Below are 13,958 nucleotides of genomic sequence, written 5' to 3'. Positions count from 1 at the left end.
TCAAACATGTATAAGGCTAGTTGTAATTTTGGGTATATAAGTATAAACAAAAAGAAAGCTGAGATTCCTTGTCAATATCACTATATAGCTGCCATAAAACTTGTTTATGTAATAAAATGTCTGAGCAGTGTCCAGCTGTCCATCAAACATGTATAAGGCTAGTTGTAGTTTTCTCCCATTATATCTGATGCTGAAAAATAAAATTGAATGTCTGTTGAAGCTGGTGAATATAGTTATTAAAGTATTATAAACAATGTGCAATACACTGCAAAACACATACTGCATAGTAAGTTATAAAAGGCCCAGTCAGAAATGTAAACAAGAAAACCAACTGTCTTATTCATGAACAAAAATGTTACATATAAAAAACGATAAATTGCTTCGCCAGTCACAGCTGGATACGACCAGAGAACCAAACCCTGAACAGTTTGGCAAAAATGGACACAATTCGGTGTCTGGCTAGGATCCTGGTTTTTCGAGTGATTCTGTCCGGTTTTTTTCGAGTGTAATTTCGGGCTTTTTCGAGTGATAAAACATGCATTTAGTTCATATAACTGCTATTTCTTAATTATAATAGTTTTTTACATTACTTCCCATCTTATATTGAATATTACGCAAGTTTTGATCAACAAAGTCGCACACTTTCCTTGCATTTAACCAAATAATTCAGTTTTTGTTATTGTCCAGGTTTTTTCGAAAGCAGCTGTGAAATAGTTCGGATTTTTTTACAGAAAAGGAGTAGGTCTGGTAATGGCTGATTTTGGCCTCAAATTTCGGGTTTGTTGAACGAAAGATTTGGAACACTTGTTTAACACCTAAGTGTCTATTAAAATTGATTCAATTAGTTTGTGTACAAGATTTTAACTGATTTTGTCATTAAAAATGCTCCAATTCAAGCTTAATATACCACTGTCCCAGGTTAGGGGGAGGTTTGGGATCCCGCTAGCATGTTTAACCCAGCCACATTATTTATGTATGTGCCTGTCCCAAGTCAGGAGCCTGTAATTCAGTGGTTGTCATTTGTTTATGTCTTACATATTTGTTTTTCATTCATTTTTTTACATAAATGAAGCCGTTAGTTTTCTTATTTGAATTGTTTTACATTGTCTTATACGGGTCTTTTATAGCTGACTATGCGGTATGGGCTTTGCTCATTGTTGAAGGATGTACAGTGACCTATAGTTGTTAATGTTTTTGTCATTTTGGTCTTTTGTGGATAGCTGTCTCATTGGCAATCATACCACATCTTCTTTTTAATATTAAATATGCCAAAAAACGTCACTTTTCAGATGTTTTTTGTCAGAAATGAAGGTTCATCCTCAACCTTTATATATGTTATGAATTATCATCAAATACTACTTACATTTCAATATTATGAATGAACACGAATGGGGCCACTTTCATTTTAGACGGAAACTAGATTTCAGTAATTTAGCATGACTTAATGATGCTAGTACTCGATATATGAGCATTTTATTGTCCAAAAAAGTCCATATTTAGGTAGCAGGAGCATTCTACTGTCCAGTAAATAGCAAAAAGATTACATTTTCATACTTTTGTAAGACTGCTAAATTTTGGGGCAAAAATGGGTCTTTTTGAACCTACTCCTTTGAATAAGAAAAAAAGGTATTATAGACATTTCAAAATGACATTTTCTAGTATATAACTGTAATAAAGTGAAGGACAATATCACATATTCCCAATAAATCATCAAAAACATATTACTTCATGGATCAAAATAAGCTTTTTCAATTTAATGCAAATTTTCTGGTTCAGAGAGGGTTCAGTGTTTATTAAGAAATTATAGTACTTGATCCCTTAAACCATTACAACATAGTGCATGGAACTCATGTTCATTTTATTTTCATTTTATGCTGCTTTTGATTTTACAGTTAATAATATTTCTTGAAGTAAACATTGGAGATTTAAAAAAATGTGTAAGAAACCTTATAGACAGCAGAGAAGAATCTGAAAAATGCTATGTAATGAAAAAATACACACACACGTAATCCACCCCATTTGTATTGACATTGAAAATAATATTTGAATAAAATTTCATGTATAATCAACAATGAAATTAATAGTTCATTAGCCTCAATATGACCCTTTAGAAATGATAAAAAAATACAAAATGTGTATATTTCAATGTGCATAATGTATCTGCTTGTGATAGTACAAATGACACATCATAGAAAACTAAAAAAAACAAAACACAAACCCCACCAAAAACTAGGGGTGATCTCAGGTGCTCTGGAAGGGTAAGCAGATACAATTTAAGGTTGGATCGATCTTACTTGATAAACAATTTAACCCATTGTCCAATTTGCTCTAAATTGTTTCAGAGTTATAAGCCAAAATCTTCATTTTACCCCTATGTTCTATTTTTAGCCATGGTGGCCATCTTGGTTGGTGGGCTGGGTCACGGTACACATTTTAAAACTAGATACCTCAATGATGATTGTGGCCAAGTATGGTTAAATTTGGCCCAGTACTTTCAGAGAAGATTACACAAATTACTATAAAGGGCAATAATTCCTTGAGGGGTCAACTGACCATTTTGGTCATATTGACTTATTTGTAGATCTTACTTTGCTGTTCAAACATTATTGCTGTTTTCAGTTTATATCTATCTATAATAATAGTCAAGATATAAACCGAAAATGGCAAAATTTCCTTAAAATTGACAAATTCAGGGACAGCAACCCAACAATTGCCCAATTTGTCTGAAAATTTCAAGGCAGCTATTTCTTGACTTGATATACAATTTAATCCCTTGTCCAATTTGCTTTAAATGCTTCGGTTTGAGAGTAATAAGCCAACATCTACATTTTACCCCTATGTTCTATTTTTAGACATAGCAGCCATCTTGGTTGGTTGGATGAGTCATTGGACACATTTTTTAAACTAGATACCCCAATGATGATTGTGGCCAAGTTTGGAAGACGACGACGGACGATGACAATGGACGACCAACACCTGACGCCAAGTGATGAGAAAAGCTCACTTGGCCTTTTACATTTTCAAGATAAAGAACATAGGGCAATTATAACACAAAAAATATTTGTGTAGTTGGTTTTATATTAATTAGGCAAAGACCAACAAAGCATGAAACATTTTGATTTTAAAAGCCATCTTTTAATGACAATTACTCATAAAAGGGACCAGTTGACATCTCAGCAGATTCACCCTGTAGTTCTATTTTCAGCCATGCTGACCATTTAATTTGGTGGACCACTTACATTGATGAATAGTCATCCTTACAAGTGATGGCAATAACCAATATATGTCCGGATATCTAGACCCCCTTTTCATTATAAATCTTTCGTTAGCAGTTATTAATCTTAAATTTTTCAATGGTTTAGTACACTTTTATTCTTATCAGTCCTTTAAATATTTACATGATAAAAACTCAAGTTTCAATGTATTGTTTGACCTTGTTGTCAATATACCTGCAAACGTTATCTTATAATGACGAAGAAAAATATATTTTTAAATCACCCGTAATCACTGAAAACATACAACAATGGCGTTTTCTCAGTCAATAGGAAAAGCACAGACTCCAGCTATGTGTCAGTTCTGTGAAGAATCACCAGACATTAAGTGGAAGTGTATAAACTGTGAACTATTTTTATGTCAGCGGTGCTGTTCAAAGATACATAGTAAAATCAAGGCATCTATGGAACATGAAATTATAAATGTAAAAGATTTTGAAATGGCAGATTTTGCCACTTCAGTGCGGAAAGTTGACCTTGAAAACATGGTATGTAAAATTCATGACAAACAAAAGTGCTTTGTCTTTTGTAAAGATTGCAAAGAGCCTTCTTGTTCCAAATGCTTAATAGAGACTCATAAATTGCATGACTATAAAGACCTTGATGAAGAGTACAAAGAAATAATCTTTGAAATGGAGGAACTAATCAAACAGTTTGAAGCCAATCTAAAATTCATTAGTAATGAAAAGAAACAGTTGCAAAAAAAGCTTTCTGATGGTGATAACAATTTCCAAGAAACAAGGGATTTAATTCTGCAAACGGAGAAAAAAATGAAAGACGTTATTTCAAAACATGCTAAAGACCTCTTACAAGAACTTGAAGCAAAATGGAAGCCAACTGAAAATATCATAAAAAGAGAACTTTCAGCCATCACAAAAAATGAAGAGAAGATAAAGACCAAGAAGAAAAATCTATACCAAGCTCTGCAGTCTCATCAAGCCATTGACATTTTCTCTACAAGTAAAACTTTAGAAAAGTCATTGTCACATTATTCAGTTAAAAAAATAAAAGAAAATAAAACAAAGTTTATTCCCACAAATATGGAAGTGAAAAAAGGAAGTCAGTCAGTGTTAGGCGACATTTATACAACTCTGGACTTGGAACTTATAAACACTTATCACAGTGATCTTGAAAATGTGACAAATATAGTATTCTGCAGTGACAAAACAGCATTTGTAGGAAGCCTCAATAGTTCAAAAATACAAAAAATAAACTTTGAAACTAATTATATCAAAGTAGAAACAGAAATTCTGATAGAGGTTAACGATATGGCAAAATTTACCGATAATGAAATACTTGTGGCAACAGGACAAAGTGGTCTTACACTATGTACCAAAGATGGACAATTTACCACATTTAAGTCATTTTCTCCATTAAAAACTGCAAGTGTTCATGTAACTAAAAACAAAAAGATAATAGTAGGTTTAGTGGAATATACTCTTGATATATTTCGAATTGCAAAAGACAGTCACAGAAAAGTTGTGATTATGAACCAGAATGGTGACATACAACATACTATTGAATATGACACAGACAATCAAAGACTGTTAACATGTCCTTATAGAATCAATAGTTTAAAAGATAGGATAGTAGTTGTAGATAATACAGACAAGAAACGAGAGGGGAGGGTAGTAATGTTTAATTATGGGGGACAACTCCATTGGACCTACAATGGATGTAATAGAATCATTTCTGATCAGGTTAAGTTTTACCCAAGAGATGTGTCAATAACCTCTACAGCAATGATTTTAATTTCTGACCAAATCAATCATGCAATACACGTAACAAATCCTGCTGGAAAGGTTATTGTATGTTGTGATGTAAAAGTCTTAGGTATAGAGTTACCTTTCAGTTTTGATATTGACAATAATGAAGTTTTATGGATTGGCTGTGACACATGGGAGGAAGACAAAATTAGAAAGGCCAAGATAATACGTGTTAAACTTACTTGAGGACTTTTGCTGCTCAGTTTCAAAATGAATAGTTTTACAAAGCACTAGTATATATTGATAGGGGACTAATTGAAGAATCAAACTAGAGGCTCCAAAGAGCCTGTGTCGCTCACCTTGGTCTATGTGAATATTAAACAAAGGAAGCAGATGGATTCATGACAAAATTGTGTTTTGGTGATGGTGATGTGTTTGTAAATCTTACTTTACTAGTCTTGCTGCTTACATTTATCTCTATCTATAATGAACTTGGCCCAGTAGTTTCAGTGGAAAATGTTAATAAAAATTTACAAATTTTATGAAAATTGTTAAAAATTGACTATAAAGGACAATAACTCCTTAGGGGTCAATTGACAATTTCGGTCATGTTGACTTATTTGTAAATCTTACTTTGCTGAACATAATTGCTGTTTACAGTTTATCTCTATCTATAATAAAATTTAAGATAATAACCAAAAACAGCAAAATTTCCTTAAAATTACCGATTCAGGGGCAGCAACCCAACAATGGGTTGTCAGATTCATCTGAAAATTATAGGGCAGATAGATCTTGATCTGATTAATGATTTTACCCCGTGTTGGATTTGCTCTAAATGCTTTGGTTTTTGAGTTATAAGCCAAAAACTGCATTTTACCCCTATGTTCTATTTTTAGCTGTGGCGGCCATCTTGATTTGATAGTCGGGTCACCGGACACATTTTTAAAATAAGATACCCCAAAGATGATGATTGCCAAGTCTGGATTAATTTGGCCCAGTAGTTTCAGAGGAGAAGATTTTTGTAAAAGATAACTAAGATTTACGAAAAATGGTTAAAAATTGACTATAAAGGGCAATAACTCCTAAACGGGTCAACTGACCATTTCGGTCATGTTGACTTATTTGTAAATCCTACTTTACTAAACATTATTGCTGTTTACGGTTTATCTCTATCTATAATAATATTCAAGATAATAACCAAAAACTGCAAAATTTCCACAAAATTACCAATTCAGGGGCAGCAACCCAACAACGGGTTGACCGATTCATCTGAAAATTTCAGGGCAGATAGATCTTGACCTGATAAACATTTTTACCTCATGTCAGATTTCCTCCAAATGCTTTGGTTTTTGAGTTATAAGTCAAAAACTGCAGTTTACCCCTATGTTCTATTTTTAGCCGTGGCGGCCATCTTGGTTGGTTGACCGGGTCACGCCACACATTTTTTAAACTAGATACCCCAATGATGATTGTGGCCAAGTTTGGTTCAATTTGGCCCAGTAGTTTCAGAGGAGAAGATTTTTCTAAAAGTTAACGACGACGGACGACGGACGACAGACGACGGACGACGGACGACGGACGCCGGACGCCGGACGCAAAGTGATGGGAAAAGCTCACTTGGCCCTTCGGGCCAGGTGAGCTAAAAAGCAAAAAAAAATTAGGGGTCAATTTGCTTGTTTTCTAGATATAAGCCATTTGAATTTTGGCGGGAACATGTTCTCCCTTGATTTTTCATAGCTTCATCATTGATCAGTTAAAGTTCTCAAAAAGTATTAAAAAAGTAAATAAGATTTTATTAGACTTTTACAAATGGCTTATAATTATACATTTTTACAAGATTTATAAAAAGAATTTGAGGCTCTCAAGAGCCTGTGTCACTCAACTTGATCTATGTGCATATTAAACAATGGAAACAGGTACATTCATGACAAAATTGTGTTTTATTGATTGTGATGTGTTTGTAGATCTTACTTTACTGAACATTCTTGTTGCTACAATTATCTCTTTCTATAATGAACTTGGTTCAGTTATTACAGTGGAAAATATTTTCTAAAAATTTATGAAAATTGTTAAACTAGAGGCTCTAAAGAGCCTGTGTCGCTCACCTTGGTCTATGTGCATATTAAACAAAGGACACAAATGGATTCATGACAAAATTGTATTTTGGTGATGGTGATGTGTTTGAAGTTCTTACTTTACTGAACGATTTTGCTTCATACAATTATATCTATCATGAACTTTGCCCATTAGTAACAGAGAACTATATTTGGAAAAAATGTACATAAATTTACCAAATTAATGAAAATTGTTAAAAATTGACTATAAAGGGCAATAACTCCTTAAGGGGTCAATTGACCATTTAGGTCATGTTGACTTATTTGTAGATCTTACTTTGCTGAACATTATTGCTGTTTACAGTTTATCGCTATCTATAATAGTATTCAAGATAACCAAAAACGGCAAAATTTCTTTAAAAATTACCAATTGGAGGGCAGCAACCCAACAACCAGTTGTCCAATTCATCTGAAAAATTCAGGGCAGATAGATATTGACTTGATTAACAATTTAACTTCTTGTCAGATTTGCTCTAGATGCTTTGGTTTCATAGTTATAAGCAAAAAACTGCATTTTACCCCTATGTTCTATTTTTAGCCGTGGCGGCCATCTTGGTTGAATGGCCAGGTCATCGGACACATTTTTCAAACTAGATACCCCAAAGATGATTGTGGCCTAGTAGTTTCAGTGGAGATTTTGTAAAAGATTACTTAGATTTATGAAAAATGGTTAAAGATTGACTATAAAGGGCAATAACTCCTAAAGGGGTCAACTGACCATTTTGGTCATGTTGACTTATTTGTAGATCTTACTATGCTGAACATTATTGCTGTTTACAATTTATCTCTATCTATAATAATATTCAAGATAATAACCAAAAACAGCAAAATTTCCTCAAAATTACCAATTCAGGGGCAGCAACCCAACAACCGATTGACCGATTCATCTGAAAATTTCAGGGCAGATAGTTCTTGACCTGATAAACATTTTTATCCCATGTCAGATTTCCTCAAAATGCTTTGGTTTTTGAGTTATAAGCCAAAAACTGCATTTTACCCCTATGTTCTATTTTTAGCGGTGGCGGCCATCTTGGTTGGTTGACCAGGTCACGCCACACATTTTTTAAACTAGATACCCCAAAGATGATTGTGGCCAAGTTTGGATTAATTTGGCCAAGTAGTTTCAGAGGAGAAGATTTTTGTAAAAGATTACTTTAATTTACGAAAAATGGTTAAAAATTGACTATAAAGGGCAATAACTCCTAAACGGGTCAACTGACCATTTTGGTCATGTTGACTTATTTGTAGATCTTACTTTGCTGAACATTATTGCTGTTTACAGTTTATCTCTATCTATAATAATATTCAAGACTAGAGGCTCTAAAGAGCCTGTGTCGCTCACCTTGGTCTATGTGCATATTAAAGGACACAAATGGATTCATGACAAAATTGTATTTTGGTGATGGTGATGTGTTGGAAGTTCTTACTTTTCTGAACGTTCTTGCTTCTTACAATTATATATCTATAATGAACCTTGCCCATTAGTAACAGAGAAAAATATTTGGTAAAAATTTACATAAATTTACCGAATTAATGAAAATTGTTAAAAATTGACTATAAAGGGCAATAACTCCTTAAGGGGTCAATTGACCATTTAGGTCATGTTGACTTATTTGTAGATCTTACTTTGCTGAACATTATTGCTGTTTACAGTTTATCTCTATCTATAATAGTATTCAAGATAATAACCAAAAACGGCAAAATTTCTTTAAAAATTACCAATTGGAGGGCAGCAAGCCAACAACCGATTGTCCAATTCATCTGAAAATTTCAGGGCAGATAGATATTGACCTGATAAACATTTTTATCCCATGTCAAATTTCCTCAAAATGCTTTGGTTTTTGAGTTATAAGCCAAAAACTGCATTTTACCCCTATGTTCTATTTTTAGCCATGGCAGCCATCTTGGTTGGTTGACCGGGTCACGCCACACAATTTTTAAACTAGATACCCCAAAGATGATTGTGGCCAAGTTTGGATTAATTTGGCTCAGTAGTTTCAGAGGAGAAGATTTTTGTAAAAGATTACTTAAATTTATGAAAAATGGTTAAAAATTGACTATAAAGGGCAATAACTCCTAAAGGGGTCAACTGACCATTTCGGTCATGTTGACTTATTTGTAAATCTAACTTTGCTGAACATTATTACTGTCTACAGTTTATCTCTATCTATAATAATATTCAAGATAATAACCAAAAACAGCAAAATTTCCTCAAAATTACCAATTCAGGGGCAGCAACCCAACAACAGGTTAACCGATTCATCTGAAAATTTCATGGCAGATAGATCTTGACCTGATAAACATTTTTACTCCTGTCAGATTTCCTCTAAATGCTTTGGTTTTTGAGTTATAAGCCAAAAACTGCATTTTACCCCTATGTTCTATTTTTAGCCGTGGCGGCCATCTTGGTTGGATGACCGGGTCACGCCACACATTTTTTAAACTAGATACCTCAATGATGATTGTGGCCAAGTTTGGTTTGATTTGGCCCAGTAGTTTCAGAGGAGAAGATTTTTGTAAAAGTTAACGACGACGGACGACGACGGACGACGACGACGACAGACGACGGACGACGGACGCAAAGTGATGGGAAAAGCTCACTTGGCCCTTCGGGCCAGGTGAGCTAAAAATGACTATAAAGGGCAAAAATAACCCAAAACTGCAATATTTCCTTAAAATTACTAATTCTGGGACAGTAACCCAACAACAGGTTGTCTGTTTTGTCTGAAAATTTCAGGGCAGATAGATCTTGACCTGATAAACAATTTAACCCCTGTCAGATTTGATTTAAGTGATATGGTTTTAGAGATATCAGCCAAAATCTACATTTCCCCCTCATGTACTATTGTTAGCCATGGCCGCCATCTTGGTTCGTTGTCAGGGTCACCACACACATTTTTTAAACTAGATACCCCAATGATGATTATGGCCAAGTATGGTTAAATTTGGACCAGAAGTTTTAGAGGAGAAGATTTTTGTAAAAGATTAGAAAAAAATATGAAAAATTGGTAAAAAATTACTATAAAGGGCAATAACTCCTTAAGGGTCAACTGACCATTTTAGTCATTATAACTTATTTGAAGATATATTTCTTTGCTGAACTTTATTGCTGTTTACAGTTTATCTCTATCTATAATAGTATTCAAGATAATAGCAAAACTAGAGGCTCTAAAGAGCCTGTGTCGCTCACATTGGTCTATGTGAATATTAAACAAAGGAAGCAGATTGATTCATGACAAAATTGTGTTTTGGTGATGGTGATGTGTTTGTACATCTTAATTTACTTAACAGTCTTGCTGCTTACAATTATCTTTATCTATAATGAACTTGGCCCAGTAGTTTCAGTGGAATATGTTAATAAAAATTTACAAATTTTATGAAAATTGTTAAAAATTGACTATAAAGGACAATAACTCATTAGGGGGTCATCAATTGACCATTTCGGTCATGTTGCTTACTTTGCTAAACATTATTGCTGTTTACAGTTTATCTTTATCTATAATAATATTCAAAATAACCAAAAACAGCAAAATTTCCTTAAAATTACCAATTCAGGGGCAGCAACCCAACAACAGGTTGTCCGATTTGTCTGAAAATTACAGGGCAGATAGATCTTGATCTGATAAACAATTTTACCTGATGTCAGATTGCTCTAAATGCTTTGGTTTTTGAGTAATAAGCCAAAAACTGCATTTTACCCCTATGTTTTATTTTTAACCATGTCGGCCATGTTGGTTGGTTGATCATGTCACACCACACATTTTTTAAACTAGATACCCCAATGATGATTGTGGCCAAGTTTGGATTTATTTGGCCCAGTAGTTTCAGAGGAGAAGATTTTTCTAAAAGATAACTAAGATTCACGAAAAATAGATAAAAATTGACTATAAAGGGCAATAACTCCTGAAGCGGTCAACTGACCATTTTGGACATGTTGACTTATTTGTAAATCTTACTTTTCTGAACATTATTGCTGTTTACAGTTTATCTCTATCTATAATAATATTCATGATAATAACCAAAAACATCAAAATTTCCTTAAAATTACAAATTCAGGGGCAGCAACCCAACAACAGGTTGTTAGATTCGTCTGAAAATTTCAGGGCAAATAGATCTTGACCTTATAAACAATTTTATCCCATGTCAGATTTGCTCTAAATGCTTTGGTTTTTGAGTTATAAGCCAAAAACTGCATTTTACCCCTATGTTCTATTTTTAGCCATGGCGGCCATCTTGGGTGGTTGACCAGGTCACACCACACATTTTTTAATCTAGATACCTCAATGATGATTGTGGCCAAGTTTGGTTTAATTTGGCCCAGTAGTTTCAGAGGAGAAGATTTTTCTAAAACCTAACGACGACGGACGCCGAAAGACGACAACGGACGATGACAACGGACGCCAAGTGATGGGATTAGCTCACTTGGCCCTGTGGGCCAGGTGAGCTAAAAATGGTATAACTTCCTTAAAATTGCCAATTCAGGGGCAGCAACCCAACAACTGGTTGTCTGATTCGTCAGAAAATTTCAGGGCAGATAAATCATTACCTGATCCTCAATTAAACCCCAATGTCAGATTTTCTCTAAATGCTTTGGTTTCAGAGTTATAAGACAAAATCTACATTTTACCCCCATGTCAGATTTTTAGCCATGGCAGCCATCTTGGTTGATTGGCTGGGTTACGCCACACATCTTTTAATATAGATACCCCAATGATGATTGTGGCCAAGTTTGGTTTAATTCAGCCCAGTAGTATTAGAGAAGAAGATTTTTGTAAAAGCTAATGACGCTGGACAACGCCAACACTGGACAACACTGGACGCAAAGTGATGAGAAAAGCTCACCCTGCCCTTCGGGCCAGGTGAGCTAAAAAAGGACCCACTCGAAATTGCCAGACTTCTCTTGAAAAGGCCGAGACATAAAAAAATGAATTTAGTCTCAAAATAGCATTTTCAATGCAATAGCAATATTTTTTGTAAAGTGTCTGTATATCTAAGCATATATAGATGCCATGTATGCATTTTGTTCTGTACATCTAAGCATATATAGATGCCATGTATGCATTTTGGTCTGTATATCTAAGCATATATAGATGCCATGTATGCATTTTGGTCGACATTTGCATTGGTATGTGTATAAGAATGACTTTATTCTGTTTTTTGGAATAAAACCATTGTAAGGCTAAATCATTTTTTTTAACGAATGATACTATTTTTTTTATCTCAAATACATATATACCTTGTATAACCTTGTATATTAATCTCAAGCTTTTATATCACATCTTGTCAGAAATGAAGTTTGTTTGTTTACATTTTTGATCATATTCACTCAAAAAAAAGTGGTCACACTCCTAAAATCAAGAACAAATCACTCGTAAAACCATGATCCTAGTCCGACACTATTCCTAACCTGTGCATAATAGGTTTCTGACACAGAATAACTGTAGTCAATGAACTAAGAATTAGTTACTGGTATATGATTTTATTTTTTTTATTTTAGGCAATACACTAACCTATTTAGAATTTAATTCCCCATAAAAAAAAAAACTTCCCCCACAATTCTTTTTTTTATCCCCCCCTTCCCTTTTTCCCCCAAGAAAACAATTCTTTCCCTCAAGATATGGTCAAAATCTCAATTCAAATTTCCAACGGAGATGTAACCATAATTACCCATTTAAGAATGTAAAACCAGTATAAAGGAGGTAATCCAAATTTTTTCTTATAAGTAATTGTCCATTAACCATGACACCCTTGTTATGCCCCCTTTAGTGCCCTTAATTCCTTAACGGTTTAAGCCATATATGAGTGTAAAAAATGTCAGAAAAAAATCATCAAAGCATACTTGAGACATATGAAAACGCTGTCTTTGTGACAATTAAAGTCCCCCAACTCTGAAAAAAAATTCAAAAGGGTCAAAATCAAAAGTGAGCTTATTTATTCTTCCCCTGTGCAACACAGGAAACTCTTTAACTTTTTATATTCTATATCTGCCTTCTTAAAGTTTATATTTCTTGTCCATATCCAGTATCGATGGGTTATAACAATATTGAATTACCATAAAAGTTAATATTTTCACCTGCAGTCACCTTTTTATTTCTGTCTGAGATCTTCTGGACAGTCTGGTTGTGCAAATGGATGAGCTTTTTTAAATGCTTCCAGTTTAGATAATTCTTCATTGATTTTTGATATCAATGGAAACTTTGACATATCTACATTGAATCTGAAAAGAGATACATTAGAAATCACTGATCATTATTACAAACAAATCAAACTTTTAAAACTAGAGGCTCTAAAAATTGACTGTAAAGGAAAATAACTCCTTAGGGGGTCGGTCAATTGACCATTTAGGTCATGTTGACTTATTTGTCAATCTTACTTTACTGAACATTATTGCTATTTACTGTTTATCTCTATCTATAATAATATTCAAGATAATAACCAAAAACAGCAAATTTCCTTAAAATTACCAATTCAGGTGCAGCAACCCAACATCGGGTTGTCCAATTTATCTGAAAATTTCAGGGCAGATAGATCTGGACCTGATAAACAATTTAACTTCATGCGAGATTTTCTCTAAATGCTTTGGTTTTTGAGTTCTAAGCCAAAAACTGCATTTTACCCCTCTGTTCTATTTTTAGTCATGGTGGCAATCTTGGTTGGTTGACCAGGTCAACCGACACATTTTTTAAACTAGATACCCCAATGATGATTGTGGCCAAGTTTGGTGAAATTTGGCCTAGTAGTTTTAGAGGAGAAGATTTTTGTAAAAGTTAACGCCGGACACAAAGTGATGGGAAAAGCTCACTTGGCCTTTTAGGCCAGGTGAGCTAAAAATGGTTAAAAATTGACTACAAAGGGCAATAACTCCT

General features: G+C 34.0%; 3 protein-coding genes across 5 annotated transcripts in view; 1 reads left to right on the top strand and 2 right to left on the bottom strand.

The window, feature by feature from the left end:
• Positions 1-13,958, bottom strand: part of LOC134712608 (maleylacetoacetate isomerase-like) — a 270,737-nt gene that overhangs the window by 233,597 nt on the left and 23,182 nt on the right. The window lies entirely within an intron of this gene.
• Positions 117-13,958, bottom strand: part of LOC134712610 (maleylacetoacetate isomerase-like) — a 37,043-nt gene continuing 23,201 nt past the window's right edge. Inside the window, exons 8-9 of one of the 3 annotated variants that reach the window (XM_063574334.1) lie at positions 13,145-13,309; positions 117-190 (exon numbers count right to left, since the gene is read on the bottom strand). In XM_063574334.1, coding sequence (XP_063430404.1) covers positions 13,180-13,309 — 130 coding nt within the window. In that variant the 3' untranslated portion in view covers positions 117-190; positions 13,145-13,179. The remainder of the gene's footprint in view (positions 191-13,144; positions 13,310-13,958) is intronic. The other 2 variants (XM_063574336.1, XM_063574335.1) reach the window with 2 other exon arrangements.
• LOC134711076 (uncharacterized) lies at positions 3,524-5,224 on the top strand. Its single transcript, XM_063571503.1, has one exon. It carries the CDS (start codon positions 3,524-3,526, stop codon positions 5,222-5,224), a length of 1,701 nt encoding a protein of 566 aa, XP_063427573.1.

The sequence above is a fragment of the Mytilus trossulus genome, chromosome 3 (assembly GCF_036588685.1).
Source record: "Mytilus trossulus isolate FHL-02 chromosome 3, PNRI_Mtr1.1.1.hap1, whole genome shotgun sequence".
NCBI lineage: Eukaryota > Metazoa > Mollusca > Bivalvia > Mytilida > Mytilidae > Mytilus > Mytilus trossulus.
The sequence above is the reverse complement of the archived record's forward strand: the minus strand, read 5'-3'. Positions and strand labels throughout refer to the sequence as shown.

What these genes read in the sequence shown, in the direction of transcription:
- LOC134711076 (XM_063571503.1), top strand. Translation starts at nt 3,524, where the DNA reads ATGGCGTTTTCTCAGTCAATAGGAAAAGCACAGACTCCAGCTATGTGT.